This window comes from Gossypium hirsutum, chromosome D06 (genome assembly GCF_007990345.1).
Source record: "Gossypium hirsutum isolate 1008001.06 chromosome D06, Gossypium_hirsutum_v2.1, whole genome shotgun sequence".
In the NCBI taxonomy this organism is placed as follows: domain Eukaryota; kingdom Viridiplantae; phylum Streptophyta; class Magnoliopsida; order Malvales; family Malvaceae; genus Gossypium; species Gossypium hirsutum.
Genome location: NC_053442.1, coordinates 28,384,293 through 28,406,068, shown reverse-complemented (window position 1 = coordinate 28,406,068; position 21,776 = coordinate 28,384,293). Strand labels below are relative to the sequence as shown.

Genomic DNA, 21,776 nt, shown 5'->3' with positions numbered 1-21,776 from the left:
ACAATACTGTGACAAACTATGATGTCTGATTTTGAACCGATTACAGCCCTCAACTATCATGTTGTCATTCCAGTTCAATACATTTCCCCATACCATCGTCCCTGGAATTCTATATTGGCATATGATGACATTGACGCATACTGTAGCCTTTATCCATTTGATGATCTCAATAGCGAAGCAATGCCCATTAGAAGTCTTCGATAATGGTGATGTCCATGCCCCATTGTGCTCAAATTTGAGTCGTCCTTTTTCAGTTTTCAACTCAAAACCACTTTTGGTCACAAAGCGCCCTTTTTGGCTTTTCGCCTTGGCCTCCTCTTTTCTTTTCTTTACTTTTCATATTTTTATTTTGACTTTGATTGATTTCTCTTTTTCTTTTTATTTTTTATTTTTGATTTTGATTTTGTTTTTTTCTTTTCCTTTTCCCTTGTTTTTTTGAATCGGATCTAAACTCTTGGGATTAGACAAGTCCTTGTTATCCCCTTCAAAGGATCTTCTCTGATATCGAATTTCCTTTATAGAGCCTTTTAGGGCAAAACTACAACTGGAAACTTTTGATCTTCTTCTTCCATCGGGATAAAATCCAGCAACATCTTGAAGGAATAGAAACTCGACTTCAAACGGGCAAAGCTATGCTGAATTGACGAGAACGGTATTGCCCCGGCAAAGAATTGCATCGTTCGCACTGTAAATTTCTGACATCGTGCTGTTGTGCAGGTTTTATTATAAGAATCGAGGCATACCCTGGTATGATCATACAAAGACATCTTTGAATTTTTCGTCTCTGTAGGCAGGTCAATTCTAGTCTTCATCAAGCTCACAATTTCTAATGATTCACTGAGAGGTAGGATCTGTTTATCCTTTTGTTCTACCATCCTCAACAAGTTTGGAGATAAGCTACGATCTGTGTCATCTTCAAAGTCGTGAGATCCCTCTAAACACATATCTCACTCAAAAGGAGGTTCTAAGTCTGTAGCAGTGTCATTCATGTCGTTGATATCCAGGGACCTATTGTAGGTACAAAATAATATATAAAGAATGTATGAATTTAAGAATAATTATCTGCACAGTATGATTATGAATGAAAGAATGATTTGGATGGAAGAATAAAAGAATAATCTATGAAAAATATTAGTTCAAAAGATCGCAGAGATGCATTCCATTAAAATAATGACGTTCAGACATAAGCCTTTTTCACAAAAGACTTCTTGTTGCTCTAGGCTGAAAGCAACAAGTGTGTTTTGAATATTACTCTGAGTAAGCTCTAAATACTACAAAGGTTTCTTTAGAACACTCCCAGGTTTATAAGGGCGAACATCTAATAAGATCCCTTCTTCAGTTGCTTGTGCATTGCATTCACTCCACTCGTCAATTATGATTGGGTAATGGATTTTCCGCAGTGGAGGAATCATCAAATTTAACGATGCCCATACTGATAAGCCTTTCAACCAGTTTCTTAAAGGCAATGCAGTTTTCTATGGAATGCCCCGTATTTCTCGCATGATACTCGCATTGTGCATTCGCATCGTGCCATTTGGGGTACGGAGGCTGTGGAGGTTTCGTGTAGAGAGGGGCGACAATACGTGCGTTGAATAAGCTTTGATACAACTCCTTATATGACATCGGAATTGGCGTGAATTGAAGGTTCTCAGTGCCTTGCTTCACATACGATTCTTGTCTAGATGAACCTTGCTGACTAGTAATCTCCTTTCTTGGCTGTGTAATCAATTTGTTGTAGGTGTTCACATTGCTCACATCATTTTCCTTCTTCTTTAAGTCTGACCTTCTATTAATCTCCCCAGCATCAATCTTTCCACTTCTCACGGCACTTTCAATCATTTCACCGCTCATGACTATGTCTAAAAAACTCATCGAAGCACTTCCCAACATGTGAGTGATGAACGGGGCCTTCAATGTGTGAATGAAGAGCATCGTCATTTCTTTCTCTAGGAGTGGCGGCTGAACTTGAATAGCGACCTCCCTCCACCTTTGTGCGTATTGCCTAAAACTTTCATTAGGCTTTTTCTCCATATTTTGAAGGGTAATTCTGTCAAGGACCATATCAGCTACATGACTGTATTGTTTCATAAAGGCTTGTGCTAAATCCCTCCAAGAACTAATCTGGATACGCGTCAATTGATTGTACCACTTAGACGCTGCCCCTGTGAGGCTATCTTGAAAGCAGTGTATGAGCAGTTGGTCGTTGTTGACGTATCCAGCCATACGCCTACAGAACATAGTAATATGAGCTTCTGGGCAGCTGGTCCCATTATATTTCTCGAATTCCGGCATCTTAAATTTGTAAGGAAGTACCAAATCCGGAACTAAACTCAGATCTTTCGCATCTATTCCAAGATAGCTGTCGATACTTTCTATCGCCCTAAACTTCTCTTCAATCCATTTCCATTTCTCCTCAAACTGCTTCGGTAACTCCTCCTTCATCTTGTCTTTATCCGCTACTTCATCGAAGTCCGGGACAACCAGATTATCGTCAGGATTAGAACCAGATCTGACCTGAAGGTTCTTCGGTATTGAAGCGTCACCTTGAAAGTGCTGAGGTCTAATCGAAACAGAAGATCTTCGTGGATGTGGTTCAATCTGAATTTGCGCTTGCGGTGGCGTGTATCCTGGAGAAAAAAGTGGCTCATCATTGTTTCCTTCTTCATCGCAAACCACAGGATTTTTCCCTTTATCCACTCCCTTGGTTATTAATTGCGTCAATTTAGTCATTAGTTCATCCTGAGACTCCTTCATCTTTTGTGCCATGTCTTTCTGGATCTTTTCCATATGTTCTTTCATTTGCACTTGTAACTGGTCTTGCATCTCTTTTTGCGTTTGCTCCAGTTTCTCTAATCTTTGATCCATTTCTTTGGCTTTGCGACGAGTACCGTAAGGATGTTTGGTTGATTGGTTTTCCAGATTAGCTGAAATAATTTTACATAATTAGGGTCACTTCGTGAAAGTCTAATGCATATGATGCGATGTAATGCAAATGCATGAAATGAATGCCTAAAGAGACGTTGATTCTGATTCAATTACATTTAGGAAACTTTTCTAGAAAGCAAATTCCCTTACATAAAACGGATACATGTACGACCTCACCCTCATATTCCAAGAAACAACATCGATTTTTTTCTTCATCCGCATGTTTGAGGTAATCTCACCAATAGATGCCATTGCTAGCTCATTTTCTTGATCCTGGTTGCGATCCATCATCTGCCCATCTTCATAAGGCTCGTCAGCTTGTTGAAGGCTTTTGGACAATCGTCTCGAATCCCCAGGCCACCAAGCAAGGTCACGAACTCTTCCATCGCCATTCTTGTGTTTCTCAGAATATGTTTGGGAAGTCGTATTGTTTTCCACTTTATCAAGGAATTCGTATTCCATGACAAGCTTTCTAATTTAGTAATTGGATTGGAATCCATATCTCTTTCCTAAAATGCAATGCAATCATAATCAAAACAAAACAAGATCGGTTAGTACAAAACATAAGCAAGCACAGAAAACAAAAAGTACCTAATCGGGTAGATACTAGGGGTTTGGAGTGGCTCTACCTAGGTTAAGTTCCTAAGTCTACTATATGAGGGTTGGTTCTAAAGTAAGGGTACCCGAACCAGCAGATTCCTCGATCCTCACCCATTATAGGCTCATACGGACTGAGTTCAGTTCAGGGGAATACATTTCCCTATGGCCATGCGGAGATGAAAATCTCACGAAGACATAGGTACGGATGTATCCCGAAAGCGATTCACTATCCCATGCGGAGGTGAAAACCTCACGAAGGCGTAGCTTCTCACTCCCACTTAAAAGGGTATGACCAACGGTCATGCAATGCAATGTGCAAAAATAAATCTGAACTTAAACACAGCAATTATGAATCACAATGACGAAGATCATAATAAAGATAAATAAAAATACAATGAAAGGATCGTATATTTAAACTAGGTTTTTGATTTTTGACAAAAAGACAAAAAGTAATCAACTCATGGCTTGACTCTCGTGTTTGTCCCCAGCGGAGTCGCCAAGCTGTTGACACCATTTTTTTGATGAAAACGGGGTCGGCTTGGATTTTGAAAATGAAAACGGGAGTCGCCACCAATCTTTTATTAAGGTGTGATTGGATCACCTTGAAAAGTAGTTGCTTTTAATAAACGAGTGGATTTTATTAAAACAACAATTTTGGTCTGCGAAATTTAGAAAACGGGTTCGGGAGTCGGTTACGTACGGGGAAGGATTAGCACCCCCGTAACACCCAAAATTGGTACCTAGCCGATTACCTGATGTCTTAGTGTCGAACATTGAAAACTTTTGAAGATACGATCCTTTTGCTATGCGTTAAAAATTTTAAGAAAAATGGGGCATATTTCACGCAAATCGAGAAACAAAACCATATCCCGTAAGTTAGGACACAATATTTCAATTTTACGATGAATGAATGCCAAAACTGGTCTATTTTCAAAGATATTTGATGTTATCGGGATTAGGGAAAAGATCGCGTCCCGTGAGTTAGAACACAACCCCTTTTACTAAACCGAATACATTAAACTATAATTTAAATCACAAGAAGGCAAAGGATCCATTCTACGTCGAAAGAAAGAATTACACTCCGTAAGTTAGGACGCAATATCTCGGGCTTTCAATACGTGAACGGACGTCACAATTTGAAAAGTATTTGATTATCTCGGGTTTAGGAGAACGATCACATCCCGTAAGTTAGAACATGATCTTTTGTTAATCCCCGAGACTATTTTTAAAACTTTGTTGAAAAAGGGTTCGCGTAATTAAGAATTATCGAAGAAATCAAAACCCCGTAAGTTAGGGTACGATTTCTCGATATCTTAATATGAAAATCGGGTTTACGAATGTTGAATAACAAATTGGCAAATAAAGGTGAAACAGTCGATAATAATAGTGACTATTTGAATTTACGAATAAATACATGCGGGAAATATAAAAGGATACGCGGAGGTTAAAATGCATACAAGTATATAAACGTAATGGTATGAAGGTTTTAAATATTTATAAAATATATGTAAATACGTGTATAATATAATAAAATAAAACAAATATATGGGTATATAAAAAGAGAAATGTATTAGAGTATGAAATATATTTTAGGGTGAGAATGTACATATAAATGCAAGTACATATAGGCATAAATATATATACAATAGAAAATAAATAATAAGTAAATAAGTATACGTATATGTATTAGTATATAATATGTAGGCTCATAAAAATAAATAAAGTATGTAATATAAGAATATTAGACAGGTATATAATAAGTACATAATATATTAAGGTTAAAATAAATATATGATGAATATATTTAAAATATGCATAAATAGATATATATATATATATATATAAGAATTGGGAACATAATAATATATATAATAAATATGCATAAGTATTAATTAGTAGAAATAATAATAATAAAATAATTATCAAATTTGAATAAATATACAAGCATGTCACATCAAAGATTATAATTAATTAGCAATTAAAACTAGGATCTATTTGAATAAAAACTTTAAATTTAGGGCAAAAAAATGCAAATAAAATGAAGAAGGATCGATTTGCAAAACGCGCGAAAGTTTTAGGGGCCAAAAGGGAAATTTCCCCTCGCCTGTAAAACGATGCCGTTTTCTTGGGACTAAATTGAAATCCTGAAAAATCAGTGAGCAAATTTATAAAATGACAAGGGTTAAATTAAAAATAATTAAAAGTGCGGAGGGGCTAAATGCGAAATTAGCCCCTCCGCAAAAACACGCGGATCCTCCGGGTCGGAGCGGGTCGGGTCGCGGGTCGACGCGCGGACCCCCTTTGCCGAAACGGCACCGTTTCAGGGGGGTATAAATACCCCCTTTTTGCGAAAAAAAATCATTTTGTGCTGCTGAGAAAAAAAAAAGAGGAGAGAGAGGGAGGGGAAACCTCTGTGGGTAGCCCAGAGTCCGGCGAGCTACGGTCGCCGTCCGTCGCACTGTCCGTCGTGTCGGCGCTGCTCCGGCCACCGCCGGCCACCGCACGCGGTGGCCGAAAAATTCAAAAAAGGTAAAAATTTTATTCTTTTTTTTATTTTTGCGCAAATATAAACTATTCTTTATATAAATATGTGTATATATATGTATAAATGTAAAAAGAACAGATCTAAAAAAGGAAAAGATGCGAAAAGAAAAAGAATCACCTTAAGATTTTTTTGTTTTTTTATTTATTTTTTGGTCTCTATTACAAAAAGAAAAATCAAAAGAAAGAAAGAAAAAAAGAAGCCCCCCTCCGTTACATTCTTTGAATGGCTTTTATAGCCTATTTTTGCTACTGTTTTTGCTTGCTTCCTGTTTGCTTCCTTGTTGCAGGCAATTGATGGTGAGAACAGGGTGATGGGACGGTGCGGCGGTGGCAGTTGTGGCAGGGCAAGTGGGTGTGAACAGAGGGCAGGTGAGGCGGCCAGGAGCAGGTGCGGCACAACAGGGGGCTAGGGTTTCTGCCCTAGTCTGACTGGGTTTTGGGGCCAGTTGGGCTTATTGGGCCTGTAATGTCATTTGGGCTTGTAATGGGTAGTGGGCCACCGAGTAAATGGGCCTGCAACAATGTTAATATCATAAGAGTAGAATCTTGAAATTTTGAAAATCAAAAAAAAAATATTATGACTAAAAAAATATCTCAACAAAGCAACATATATCGAATTAATACTTAAAAAGAGGAAAAAATAGGTATAATGATTTATTTATCCTCTAATTTTATTAAAAAAATAATTTTAACTCTTTATTTAATTTTTTATTTTTTAAATTTACGTCTTTTTATTAAATCACCTTTAAATAGATGAAATGTTGTTATTTTTTCACTTTGTTGATGTGGCATATATGTAGATTGCCATGTGGATGGCACATCAACATTTAATTAAATTTTAAATTTTTAAAAATTAAAAATCATTAAAATTATTTAAAAAGTATAAAAATAATTTTACATTTTAATTAAATGTTGACATGCCATCCACATGAAAATCCACGTATATGTTACATCAACAAAGTTAACAAATGTTAAAATTTTCACTCATTTTGGGGTGATTTGATAAAAATACAAAGTTAAAAGTTAAAAGAGATAAAAATTAAAATGAAGAACTGAAATAAATAAAATTAGAGGGAAAAAATCATTATATAAAAATATATTTAAGAGTTCGGTTTAAATTTATTTCATTCTAATGATCTTATTTTAAAAATGTAGGCAAATGCTTTTCTTACGTTTACTTCAGTGTTATTTTATATTTATTTTACCTTACAAGAAAAGAACTTGTATGATCATTGATTTGAACTCATATTATGAGATTTGAACTTATTTCAATTGAATTAAGAAAACCTTCAATTTACTACTCAACTTAGGTTTTATTTTCATATTCTTTTATATTTTAATTTTATTATGCATATTTTATTACATCCATCAATTGTATATATATATTTAAAATGTTGTTGATTGAGATGGTGTTTCAAATTAACTCAACGCCATCATAGGATTAATGGTAACACCATGATAAATGATTGTATCCTTTAGTAACCTTAATATGATGTATTTATGTGTTTTAATATCATACATATTTTATATGTTAATACTAATTAATTTCAAATAATGCATTTAATTGTTCATTGTATGTTATTTTTAAAAACAAATCTTTATTCTAAATATGTATATAAGTGTAATACAACTTCTAGTATTTATTAATGTTATATTTGATCAGATACCAAAAGTACTAACAATAATGGACAATTTGTACCCAAAGAAAAAAACTGCACAAATTAAATATTAAATACATTAATTTGTGGCGAATGAGATCTTGGGTCAATCACAATAGCAAAGCTAAGACCAGGGGAATTTTAATGTACCAAATTCTAGTGTCATTTTATATAACATGAGTGATAGAGAATTTAGATTCGAATAAATTATCATGTAAATAATAAAAATGAAATGCATTATAGACAAATTTGTTTAATTTCAATTAAAAATATAAAAACACGAATTTATTAAATCCAAAAATATTTTTAAAATTTTCAAATTAACTACTAAATAGACTTCTAACAAAAAGGATTTACAAAATATCATAAATGTCACATTTTAAATAGTTTACTATTCTTCCAAATTTCTTGATTTGTAGAATACTGTTCAGCAAGCAATGAGTTTGATAAAATTTCGCTATATTTGATCCATCAGACAATACCGATTAACCTCTTCACATGAACCAATTATTCCACCCACCACAATTTATTGAGAAAAAAAAAACAGTACAGAACTAGAAAGCCATAAAAAAGGAATAATAATAACTACTGTTTTCACCTGTAACAACGGCTGTAGCTGTGAGGGTGGGTATATTAAAACTTAAACCCCTTCCAAGCATTTACTCTTTTCCCCCCACCTCTTCAAGAACCGTTACCACTAATTATCCTGCGCTTCAGATCAGATCGTTCCTTCAATGGGAGAACAAGAATCTGAACACAAGGCAAGCAAGCTAATACTACCTGCATGTTTTAACAAATTGTACTATAAATAAGTCACCAACTAATTGTGGGCAAAACGGTTCCTCAATTTCAGTACTTGATTACTAGTTAACAGACGGCCTTAAGAAAGAATCTCAGCTGCAATAACTCTTTTTACGACATAACCAGTTGGACTCTAAAACCTTGAAAATATCCAAATTTTAAGTTCAAACACCAGCATCCATCATCAAATACACCAAACAATACAAAAGATGGCAGCACAATATCATTGACTGGGAGACCTTTCTCCATTGAGTTCCCTCTTGTATTCCTCATGGTATGGACTCCGGCTACGGCTTCTGCTTCTGATTGGGCTTCCAGCTTCTCCTGGGCTGTGGCTTCTGCTCCGTCTCGGGCTTCGGCTTCTTCCCTGGCTTGGGCCTTGGCCCCTTTCTAGACTCCGGCTACAGCTCCTTGAGACATTGTATGGTGGAGAACGTGAATACCTATCTCGGCTGTAGTGTCCATCTTGGGGTGAAACCGATCTGCTTAGGAAAAACATCATAAAGTTATATTATATTTCACATATATATAACAAAAACCTATGAAGGGGAATGTTTAAGATAATTTGGAGCTATGGAAGAAACACATCTACTACCTCGAGTAATGCCTATCTTTAGGAGGTGAATAATCACGACTTCGAGACCTATATCTCCCATGACGAGGTGGAGACCGAGAATATCGAGGCGAACGAGAGTAACGAGGAGGGGACCTTCTCCTATCACGATATCGACCTCCTCTGTGACAGAAAAGATTGAAAGTTGAAAGATAGGAAAGCACAACAGTTTTCCTAAGAAATGTAAAGCAAATCCAAATTTCCTAGGAAATTTCTTTGTTCCATGGGATTTATGAATATGTTTAGCAGGATGAGACAACACTCAGCCAGTGATGAGGTCAGGACTAGAAATGCTCAAATGGCAGGTTCAGAGCAATAAATCAACCAACTATTTTATTTGGAAGCTAGACGATAAAATAACTCCCCCTTAATAAATAATGGAAGCCAAATGTGTCTTGAAACTGTCCAAAAACATAAACTACAGCTCAGTAAATATACTGGAAAGCCTACCTTGCTCGCTCTCTGTGCCTCATTTCAGCTGGTTTCTTCCTGTTTTCTTCAGCAAAGACCACAGTCAACTCTCGACCAAGAAGAACCTGCCCATCCATCTGGTATTTGGCTTCAGCAGCATCAGCAGGATCAACATATTGGACAAAACCAAACCCTCGAGGTTCCCTGAAGAATTACATGAAAGAGTCAGCGTAAGGCAACAGCAGAAAATAAAATCTAACAAGGACCATACCGACCAATAACCTTTTCCAATGATGTTTCCAAGATAATCCCCAGTAATATGGAAGATCATCATAAGCATGAAAAAGCAAGCACTTGCCTGCTAACCTTGCAAGTATCAGTTTAAAGATCACTTGAAATTCTTCAAGACTTGGAACATCTTCACAATGTATTCAAACCAACTTTCTTCCAAGCGTCACTACCACTAACATCATCTTCAAAAGAACTCTATTTACTTGATTGATGTCTTCAAAACTTTAATTTCACTGTTAAACCTCAAGAACTTCAATTAACACACCCAATTTGTGATTATAAAAGAGTATACTTAAAGAAATGCCCCACCATCGGAATGGATATTCAGAGGAAGGAGCATTAGCAGGGCGTGCTAGGTAAAAGCACAGGGAGAAAAAAATACAGGTTTTAAAAACTTCGCTTGAACCCCTAAAATTTGATATGAGAATTTTGAAGAACCATAAATCTATCAATTGACGATCCCCCAATGGAATTATCAAATTATTTAAGTTATAAATTTGCTAAAAGAAATCATAAAAATATTTGAAGAAAGAAGAAATAATAAAAGTGTAAAGCAAAAAAGTTATCACAATAGTATTCTGTGGTTCCAAAAAGAATGAAACGTCGCCAAACATGGCTGATGGCCTATACCACACAGAATCCATGGAAAGGTTAAAAGAATACATGTTTCTGATTCTATCAAGAATGAATGTTTCAAGTCTAGAGAATGAGGGAAAAAAGAGAGGAAGACGCAAAACAGTTAAATATATCTAAACAACTTAAATTTCATATGGCAGCAAATATTTCCTTACCCAGTATAATAATCCTTGGGCAGATATATATCTTTAAGAGGGCCAAATCTTTCGAATGGCCTGCGAAGGTCTTCTGGCCTGCAAAAGCAAAAATCATATCTGAATGCTTCAGGTGGGACACAAATAATCAATCATTTGTCCCATTACATTATCAAAGACAAAAAAGAACGATTTGAAACTTCACAGCAAATAAATAACCTCCCCCAATGAAACAATTGCTACAATTCAGTGGTTCATTCAGAAAAGGCAGACGAAGAAACTATAGTACTCACATAAAAGAGGATAAGATACTAATTATTAAGAAAGAAACTAGAAAAAAATATATATTTCGCCATAATAACAAATTTCAAAACGCAGAAGAAATTAGAAGAGCTGATAATACAAGTCCAAAAGGAACACGGAGGGAGAAGCAGAAGAAACCTGCAGTCATGGCGGAGGTTGCGAACCAAAAGGCTTGTAGGAAGATCTCGAGCGCGACCGCCGTAGCGGCCTCTGGGGCTAGGGCTCCGTCCTCTCCGACCGTAGCCTCTGGGCGGAGATGGAGTATAACTCCTGCCTCTCATTTAGGAAAAGAATAGTGGAACAATCTGCAAAACCTTGATATTCAAAGAGAGGAGAAGAAGATGGGAGAAACCAGGCGGAGGCGAGGGTTGAAGAAAAGGAGAAGTTAAACGGCTGTGGATTGGATGCAGCAGAGGCAAAGGCAAAGGGTAAGATTAGGGTTAGGGAAGGGAAAGTGAATGGGATAGATCTCTGGAGTTTTCCTTTTTGTCTTATAGCCTTTCTTTGCTCGCGCCACGCGTATTAACATTCAAGCTAGGCCTATTTGATAGCTGTCAAAGTTCTTAATAGGCTTGGCCCGTGCCGAGTCTAGGTTCTACAAATTTCATTACGCTCGAGTCCGCCCAATTCAATTTGTTGGTTCATTTAATTGTAAATATATACTATATAAAATCACTTATGTTACTAGTCAAATTTGATATTAATTCAATTATAAAATTATTAAAAATTTTTATTAATATTATTATAATAATATTTTCATATTTTCATATTTTTAAATAATCTTAAAATAAAATTATTTAAAAATATTATTTAAAAATTGAACACAAAACTCATATGAAAATATCTTATCATTCCACTAATTGAAATAATTTTATAATTATATTTTATAATATATAATATTTATATTCACTCACATCATATGTGATAAATTTTAATATACATTTAATTATTTTTATTTTAATAAAATATTTCAATTTTATATGCTAAATGTAAAATGATTAAGAAATAAGTAAATATATAATTTTTTTAAAAAAAATATTTGTATATGTTTAAAAGATGAGCAGAAAAATCGATGTGAATATATTAAGTATATTATAAATACATAAAATAATATTATTAATTTGATTTGTAAAATAAATAATTTGTAAGTTTTGAGTAATATTTTTTGCTTTTATATATTTAAAGTAATTTTCACTATATTTGTAGCATTCTTCACCTATCTCATTTACAGTATAAGTAGGATGTGCCATTGGAGTTTTTACTTAGTTTGCACGAAATTTTTCTTGTATGAAAAACGTTTGTTTATGGGGATATTAAAACTTAATCATATCATTTTTAAACATTTGAAAACATATATGGATTTGTTCGAATAAGAAAACAAATATTTAAGACTCTTTTGGCTTAAAATGAGATTGTTTGATTGGATATATCAAGAGATTCCACTAGTAATCAAACTTAAGTACATTTAATTAAAAAATTAAAAATAATATTGAAACAACTTGAAGGCTTGTAAATCAATTTAAAATAATTTAAAATATTTTTGGGTGATAGGACGTACCTAGGGTCACGTACGTGCTTCGGGGCAAAATGACCAAAACAATACAGTGGCCTTGTATAGAGGGGGCTAAGTATCAGTGCCAAACCCCTAAGTATTAATATATTGGACATGTACTATAGCATTCTAACCACTGACTTGTTTGGTGCAGTACCTATGGCAAGGGTATCAAACCCAAGACCCCTGAAATTAAAAATAGAGTCTAAATTACTCTAAAATCATACCCAAACATTACCATATCATTTCAATATGAATCAAAACATTATAAATCATTATTTAAACTCATTTGGGCATAAGAACATGACATATAAACACACTTAAATTGGAGTGACATACATTTTAGCTAAACAAGTTTCCAAAAAGATTTAAAACATGCCATTCACAATGTTTATAAACAATATTAGACTTTGTAGACATGCCACTAATGCATGATCTATAAAGCACAGTAACAAGGATAATCACACTTATCCTAAGTCTTTATTAACATTAAGTCTTTAAATGAAACATTTATGTTTGATTGTTTTAACTACTTCAATCAAATTTACCAAACTTATGAGCTCAACCCACAACTTAAGGGTTTAATAGCCAGTACAATTATGGAATTTATGTTCTAGTCCTTATGGGAGGTTTATATTATTTTGGAACTTAGTTATCCAAGTTTTTATCCAATGTTCTTATCATGTATTTATGGGTTCTAATTATGGACATTGGTTCTATATATGCCTTTGTTCATTCCATTCTCAATATCTTCCCTAAGAGGTTTCGTAATTCAATTCTCACCTTAGTAACATTTAAGGCTTTTATAAACCACGTTTATTTGGATATATTATTACTCCATAGTCTAAGCGGCCTATTTATAGTCAGTTCTTTACCGTTCATATAGCTTATTAGCTTTTTAATATGTACCATTATTGGTACTCAATACTTATATTAATGGCTAGTCTTATTTGTTAGATTTTAGCTCATTTCACCCACAATAAGCTTAGAGGCAAAGGTCGGATACTTGAGACTAACCAACCAACTTACCCAAGTGTTACACTTGAAGGCCAATACAGTAAAACACCAAAGTGCTACACTAGAAGGCTAAACCATAGTCGAAATCGCATCCCCTAATAACCATGCACATACTTCCCCTATTGACATGCCAATTATATCCTAATTAACTCACCAAGCTACTAAGGTTTTAATTTATTAATCCAAATTAACTAGAGGATTTCATTTCAACATAATTTTAGTTTCAATGACAATTTTTATGGCATTTCCCACTATAACATAATTTAGTAACAGTTTTGTGGCTTATGCTACTATAACATAGTTTAACATAAATTTCATTTCTCATGTTTAATTTTATGTAAGGGTCCCTATTAATGAAGGGGCATATTTCATTCACTTGAAAGTTCTCATTTGACCATTTTGATATTTTATTACTTATCTTTCTAAATTTCAGTATAGATTTTCATGGCTTACATTATTGGAAAAAATCTGGCTCAAAAATGTTTCTTTCGCACAATAAAAAATAAAAATATTGAAAATCGAGTCGATTGGTGATATTTATAGCAATAAACCCTTTACCAAAATCGCATCTGTGTTTTCGGCTAAACGGATACTTGTCGTTCTTAGCTTTCAACTTAACGGTCTTCTCTGCTAATCTCGTACAATGAACTACTTCGAGCGTGGGCTCGAAGTAATTCAAATCAAACATAAAATCGTAAATTGTTTACTTTACTTTTAATGGGAAAGCTAAATTCTCTCTCAACAAAAAAAGGTAGAATTGTTATTCTGAAAAATATAATTTATACTTAGAAAATAAACTCTCACTATTTTCGGGTAGAATAACAATATCTCAAAGTTGTGTATTTAGTCCTATTGGTGCCATCTATTTATAGAGTGAAGAGATGAAACCCTTGTTCAGTTCTAGAAGTCTATTTCAATAGAAAAACAAACTCTTACTTTAACTAGGATTCGGTGGGGCATCAACCCTAATTAAATAAACTAGGGTTTGCCACCCCTAACATTAAACATGAGAACCTTTTGGGCCCATCCCATATCAGGTCTAATTACAAGTAATTCCTAAAATATTAACCCCCAGTATTTTATAATTCAACCCAACTCGATATTTATTTTTCTATTCCAAAAATAAACATATTAAATTAATTTAAAAAAATTAAATTAATGTCCCAATTAAATAATTTTCTCAACCCAATTCTAGTTCCCTTATAATCATGACGACTTTACTGTAAAAAAATCTATTAGAAAATATATTTAATATTTCTACATTCAATGGATTCACTATGACCAATTAATTTATTTCCATTTTCGAACTTCAATTATTTAATTAATCAATTAAATAATAATTCAAAAAATCATAAATTAATTATTTAAGTAATTTTCATTTAGAGAAAAAGACGTTCATTTCCAAATGTTTCCTAATTCTAACTTTACCACTTTTATCGATTTTTGTTCATTTGATTCAACATACAATTCATTTCTGGTTTCAACGAGCTAGCGGAAGGATTGATTGGATATATGCGATCAAGGATTAAATGATTTATAATTAAGTTTCAGCTTTCGCCTATTAATTATAAACTCATTTAGTCACAAAGTCATTCCACTGTAATATCGTGGCTAAGCTCTCCCCAAGGGCATACCATTACGAAAGCAACTCGATAAATACTTGTCCAATGACCTTGTCATAAGTGTGTTACCCTCATCGGCTATCTTTAATCTCTTTAGGATAAATTCGTTCTCCCAATATGATACTATTTATCTCATGGTAACCATTACATCTTCCTTCATGAAAGTCAATTACTATCAAATAGTAATCAAGTCATTCACCACAAATACGAACGACCCGTGACCATGTTTACTCACCTACCATGTAATGCCAATGAGAGGATATCATTTACCCATATCTCGGGAAATGAATTCCACTATTGTGAATGATGCTACATACTATAGAAGTCGTATACCCAACGCACCAGCTTTCGGTTCCTTATTTATTTGAACTTAGGCTTTTACTTCATCAAAATATACGAGTCATGCATACATAGTCCGTCATCCACCCAGGATTAAGGTATGCCACACTATGAATGTCATAAGTGAATAAATCCATAAATTGATTCAAGATCTATTCTCCTTGGATCCAGTTCGATATACTGTTTGTCCATTCAGTCACATCTATGTCTCTATCTTCTAGGACTGATCCGCTTCGATGCCCAAAACAAGGCATCTCCCCAATTAGACTTGATAGATGACATATTAGTCTTTCAATCAGTTTGCTCATTTCCGATTAGACTAAGGACATGTTTAGGTTCGTCTACTAATATAAGTTGTCTTTCTATATTACGATGTGACCACATAATTCTACTTAGTATTAGTTTAAACATTAAACAACCAATGAGTCAATATTTGATTCTATTTTGCTTTGTATGCAAAAACCACATGAGGACATTATACAAAGTATAGTAATGTAATCCATGTATTATTTTATTAACCAATTTGTTCAAAAAAATTACAAGTTTACAAACGAATATACTACACTTAAGGCACCAGATCCAATAGTCTCCCACTTTCCCTAGTGAAGTAGATGAGTAATATTCCGCATTCCCATTCTCTCCACGTGTTTCTCAAAACTCCTATCTAGTAGAGTCTTGGTAAATGGGTCTACAGGGTTGTCCTCTAATGTGACCTTGACTGCATCCACGATTTCTTCTACAACTTCCTCCCTTATGATATGATACTTTTTATCAATATGTTTCATCTTCTTATGGTTTCTTATTTTCTTGGTATTAGTTATTGTTGTATTGTTGTCACAATATAGTGTGATAGATTTTTTATACTAGGAATGACTTCTAGATCTGTAAGGAACTTTGAAAGCCATATTACTTCTTTTGTAGCCTCAGAAGTAGCCACATATTCAGCTTCCATAGTGGAATTAGCAGTATAGCTCTGCTTTGCAGTTCTCCACACATTGGACCTGTTGCTTAAGATAAAAACACAACCCGATGTCGATTTCCTTGGATCTCAACATGTTTGGAAGTTAGAATCAATATATTCGATATGAGTAATATCTCCTTCAGAATACACAAGCATATAATTTCTTATTCTCCATAAATACTTAAATATATGCTTAATTGCTTGCCAATGTCTTATCCTAGATTTGTCTGATATCGACTTACCAACCCCACTGTGAAACAAATATTTGGACGTGTGCACAACATAACATACATGAGACTTCCTACTGTCGAAGCATAAAGAACATTTCTCATCTTTTTTCTTTCTTTCGCTGTCTTAGGACAGTCCTCCAAAGAAAGATCAAATACCAATACAAAAGGTTGATTTCTCTTCTTCAAATCAGCCATTGCATAACGTTCCAATATCTTGTCTATGTATGAAGCATGCGATAGTGCTATCACTTAGTTTTTTCGATCGCTTAGGACTTAAATACCTAGAACATAATTAGCTTTTCCTAAGTCCTTCATGCTAAACTGTTAGGTTAACCACAGTTTAACAGATGAAAATGTCCCTACATTATTCCTAATGAGTATAATTTATCGACATATAGAACAAGAATGGCCACTTTTCCATCCCCAATATGTTTATAAACACAAGGTGCATCTACGTTTTGTATAAATCTAAATATCTTGATCGCTTGATCAAATCTTTGATTCCATGAGCGGGATACTTGCTTAAGTCTATATATGGATCTAAGTGGTTTGCAAACTTTATGTTCATTTCTTTTAGCTATATATCCAATGGGTTGCATCATATAGATGCTCTCCTCAAGATAGTCATTTAAGAATGTTGTCTTGACATCCATTTGCTAGATCTTATAATCGAGAGCTACCGTAATGGATAACAATATGCGGATAGACTTGAGCATGACAACTAGAGAGAAGGTTTCTTCGTAATCAATACCCTGTTTCTGAGTATAACCTTTTGCTACAAGTCTAGCCTTATAAGTTTTAATCTCTGTTGCGATGTGCATGCATCAGGTCTATAAATATTACAAATAAAATATAAGAATAAAATGGTGTTTGCAAGTATACAAGTCAGACTGTAATATAGATTTATGTTTATAACAGAACATGGGGATTATTCCGAAGATCGTACCCAAAGAAGGTTTGATTAAATTAAATTGTAAAACCATCTCACGTGCACAATTAAGATGATTTGCCTTCGGTTCACAAGCATGGTCACTTCACCACTCCACTTAAGCTATTTCTTTAAAAAAATAAACACAAAGGAGTGTGAGCTTAAACAAGCTCAGTGAGTGTTCAAGATGCTACAACAAACCACAAAATAAAAAAAGAATTAAAATCAAGCATGCTAAACAAATTTATCACTTAGTACCTTCAAATATCATATCTTGTTGATACATTGGCAACTTGTGAATATGAAAATGTATACAAATATCTCTCATTGGATACTCGGATCTCCATCACACCGTGACTCAAAAGAGCCTAAATGTCCTAAGTAAGTGTAGCATTAAACTAACACTCTCTAACACACTAACATATCCCAGTTAATGGAGCAATGCTCTACATTTCCTTATCCATCCAAACATGTCCCAATAACAAAGCGTATAAATGAGTACTCAATCCTATGGCATGCCAACTATATCTAATATATTCAAAATTTTAAAAGGTTGATATATCCATTTCACACTTTAATTTCTAGTTTATGCACACTTGCATCTATTATACTTATCATGATCAAACATTTATTACATGTTCACATAATGCACCTCAAGTGCAAACATTTTGCTCATTGAACACAATACACTTTCATACCAGATGCGTGTGCATAAAACCAACTGTCCAAGATGTTTAGAGACATACTCAACATATATAATCATATCACACACTTAAGCATATCGTAACTCATGTAAGCTTTATTTGCAAAATATTAAGCTCAAGAAAGAACACTTACTCTTCGGACTTAGATTAGGTGTTTAAACCACCTAAGGCCCCTTTTAACTCACTGATTTGTGCATTAATCATAGCACACCAAACCACTCACCTTGATCAAGCCTTTCTTCAAAGCCAAAGTTCAAATAAGCTTTTGTTTGCCATTGTCTTTGCTTGTTGATGCTCTCAAATGAGTTGGCACTTTACATACACATCAAACACAATATAAAGACATTACAAATAGTAGCAAACACAACTAAATCACTCTAAAATCACAGATCAAAGCCTCTTATTCACAATACTAAAAACTTAGTTAGTTTTGCCGAAATAACAATTTCAACACTCAAATCTCATTTCTAAGCCTTAATTTTTTAATTCTAATTATTGTAATATTTTGTTTTATTTATTTCTATTTATTTTAACTATTTTATCTAATTACGATTTTTGGTTCACTAACTCTTAGTTTTCTAACCCGATTCTACTAACTTGATTTTTAAGATGTGACAACTTCGACACATCCCAAAAGGCTAGGGGCAACGTCATGTCGTGTCACACATAGGCCATGAAGCAAAATAGGCACTTCGAAGCCACAACACCTAATGTTAAAGGGTCATGTCACGCCATGCACAAGATATGGCGTGACATAAATACTTCATAGCTAAAATGGGGGGTTTAGGGCATTGTGTCACGCCATGCGTAGGCTATGGCATAACACGCCTGTATTTTTCAACCAAAATTAGGCTGTTTCAGACATGAAGCCTATGAACAGTCTATTCATACACACCTATTTTAGGCAGTAAAACATACATCTTAATCACCCAAAGAAGAGAAAACATTATTCTCTAGTTGCCGCACCTTTCTCTACGATCTAGCTTCGATTTTTCGCAATCCCTACCTCCGATTTCTATAAGTAAGTTCTATTTCTCTTGTTTCATCATAGTTTTATAATTCTCATATTTTATTTTAGAATTATATTCCACATCGATTGAGGGTCGAATTTCGTCGACAACTACCTGAGGTTTTGTGTTCTAACTTTTCTATTAATCAATTTTATTGTTTGTGTTGTTGATACTTACTTTCAATTAAAAAATGGCACCAAGGAAAAACCAACGCACCTGTAACACCCCTTAGCCTGTCAAGAAGACATGGCATGTATCATTCATCTAAACAAACTGCCCAACGGGCTAGAGCATTATTGATAGATACAAACCCTTCGAATTAACATAAAACTTTTAGAAAAACAATTATGAATATTTTCTTTGGTGTAAAAAAAACATATTCTTCTCTTATTTGGTAACGCATCTTTAAAGAAAATAATATTGGTTATAAAAGATAAACTATTAATCATCCACTGCCATCAATGACAAATACATATAAAAGACAAGTTTGTAAACTACAAATCAAGGGAGTTTGGTGTAAACTTCCATAATAAGGGGCAAATCCTCTTTTTAAGGTAGCACAATACAAACGAAGAAGTTAATTTAAATACAAAACATATGTATACACCCTCTGCCAAATAGTCATGCATGATATAAAAATAAATAAGTGGCTCACTTGTAACTGCAGCTCTGATGTAGCCCCCTTCAACTGATCATTCTTTTACTATCAAAATGCCTGAGAATGAAAAGTAACGGAGTAAGTTCATTTAAACTTAGTGAGTTAAAAAATAGACACAATTAGTTTTATAAGAACTTCAATAATCAACAAGTATCAGTACTCGTAAGGAAAAAATAACATACTTTTTCGTTAGACTCTGTTATATAGACATAATACACTAACTGTAATCCATAGTTCATTGGCAGCAACACTACGCTAATTTAAAATAACATATACAACACTCAAATGGACATATTCTGCCAACTTATACACATCTCTCACAACCCTTCATGGTTATTAATGACCCATCCTTGTGCTAGCCTCAGACCCATATCTTAGAAATTAGAATCACATATCGGCCATATTTATTTTCATATTCATATCCTTGTTATGTCAAACACGTGTTTTCCCGTAAGGTCAGGCTGTGGTCTGCTAGTCCGATTTGCAATATAGCTGCCCTATCGGAGGTATCACATATAAATCTCTTTTCCACAATTTTCACATATCATAAATTGTCTAGTAATGGGCTCATGTTTATGTTGACAATGGTCATACTTATAGATACTTCAATGATTATTACACACATGCAAGATGCAACACATCGACTAATTTACAATAAGAGCAACTTACCATACACAACCCAAATATCATAGAAGTTTCATACTTTAAATGAAGTAAAAATGAACTCAATAACAAAATTCATAACAAAATCTAGTCTACTGGTCCTTTGCCTCGATTGCTCGGACCTTCACTAGCTTATTGAGCTAAATAAGAAACAGTTATAACCATCAGACCATTTATCTAATTTAATCATGCATGCACTAATGCAAAAATGTAAATCCCTTCGACAATAACCTAAGGGCTTTTTAAAAATTACCAGTAAGTTGATACTTAACAAGGGTGTTTTGACTAGCTACTAGAAATCTTCCTCGTTTTCTTTAACAAAGATACCTTAAAATTTTCTAAAAACTCAGAAAATAACAGAGAGAAAAATAAAGGTAAAACATGTCGGCTATCGACATCCATATATAGCACAGACAACGGGAACAAAGCTTAGTGGGAGGGTCAAAAAATCCCACTATAGCCCCTGAAACTCGAGAATAGACTTGCCTAAACATCTACCAAACTTAACTACTACCACTAATCAGTTTAGTGAGTAGTAAAACATTGCTTTTACATTAAAACAAACTAACTAAACAATTCATTCAGCTACTTAAACACATCAAGCTGTCATTTACAGTACTCTAATTCAATTCCAATTAGGTCTCAACTAAACTCTAACGATACTCACTAAGCCATTATTTTCACTCTAAAAACATGTAAAACAAGTCTATCGATTCGAGAACTAATGAACTCGCCCCAAGTATTAGGGATTGGAGGATTTTCACACAAAAGAGTCCGCCAAACCTTAGAGTTCGCCAAATGGTGAATTCTAGAAATATGTCCCTCAATTAGGTGTACTATTAAATCCATGCAATACGCTACCAGACACTTAAGGAATAATTCACCCCTTTTTTTCTACCCTGGCTTACTCAACTATACGCCAAACAGCATATCTAGACGGTCGATGTCAGGCGAACCATTATAACTCTCCCTCATTTAGAAAATTCCGTCCTCGAAATTCTTACTTGTGAATAGTTGAGGATATTGCTCTTTCATCAAACTTTATCTTTCCCAAGTGGTTTCCTCCATATTGTGGTTCCTCTATAATACTTTTACTAGTGGAATTCTTTTATTTCTCAATTTTTTCATTTCTCTTACCAAAATACAAATAGAGTCTTCTTCATAAGATAAGTTGGG

The 21,776-nt window shown here is 34.1% G+C and overlaps 1 protein-coding gene across 2 annotated transcripts; it reads right to left on the bottom strand.

Moving 5' to 3' along the window:
* Positions 1 to 8,566: 8,566 nt before the first annotated feature.
* Positions 8,567 to 11,541, bottom strand: LOC107901967 (serine/arginine-rich SC35-like splicing factor SCL30A). 2 transcript variants are annotated; one of them, XM_016828160.2, is made up of 5 exons: positions 11,055 to 11,541; positions 10,635 to 10,712; positions 9,592 to 9,756; positions 9,124 to 9,264; positions 8,567 to 9,010 (listed from the first exon to the last, which is right to left on the bottom strand). In XM_016828160.2, exons 1-5 carry the CDS (start codon positions 11,195 to 11,197, stop codon positions 8,752 to 8,754), a joined length of 786 nt encoding a protein of 261 aa, XP_016683649.1. In that variant the 5' UTR covers positions 11,198 to 11,541; the 3' UTR covers positions 8,567 to 8,751. The 2 variants fall into 2 exon arrangements, with proteins under 2 accessions (XP_016683649.1, XP_040951831.1); XM_041095897.1 differs by lacking the exons at positions 10,635 to 10,712; positions 11,055 to 11,541 and adding an exon at positions 9,828 to 10,615.
* Positions 11,542 to 21,776: the final 10,235 nt, after the last annotated feature.

What these genes read in the sequence shown, in the direction of transcription:
- LOC107901967 (XM_016828160.2), bottom strand. Translation starts at nt 11,197, where the DNA reads ATGAGAGGCAGGAGTTATACTCCATCTCCGCCCAGAGGCTACGGTCGG. An exon ending in AACCTCCGCCATGACTGCAG is followed by an intron (nt 10,713 to 11,054) that starts GTTTCTTCTGCT and finishes TTGCTTTTGCAG; the next exon opens with GCCAGAAGACCTTCGCAGGC. An exon ending in AAAGATAGGCATTACTCGAG is followed by an intron (nt 9,011 to 9,123) that starts GTAGTAGATGTG and finishes TTTCCTAAGCAG; the next exon opens with ATCGGTTTCACCCCAAGATG.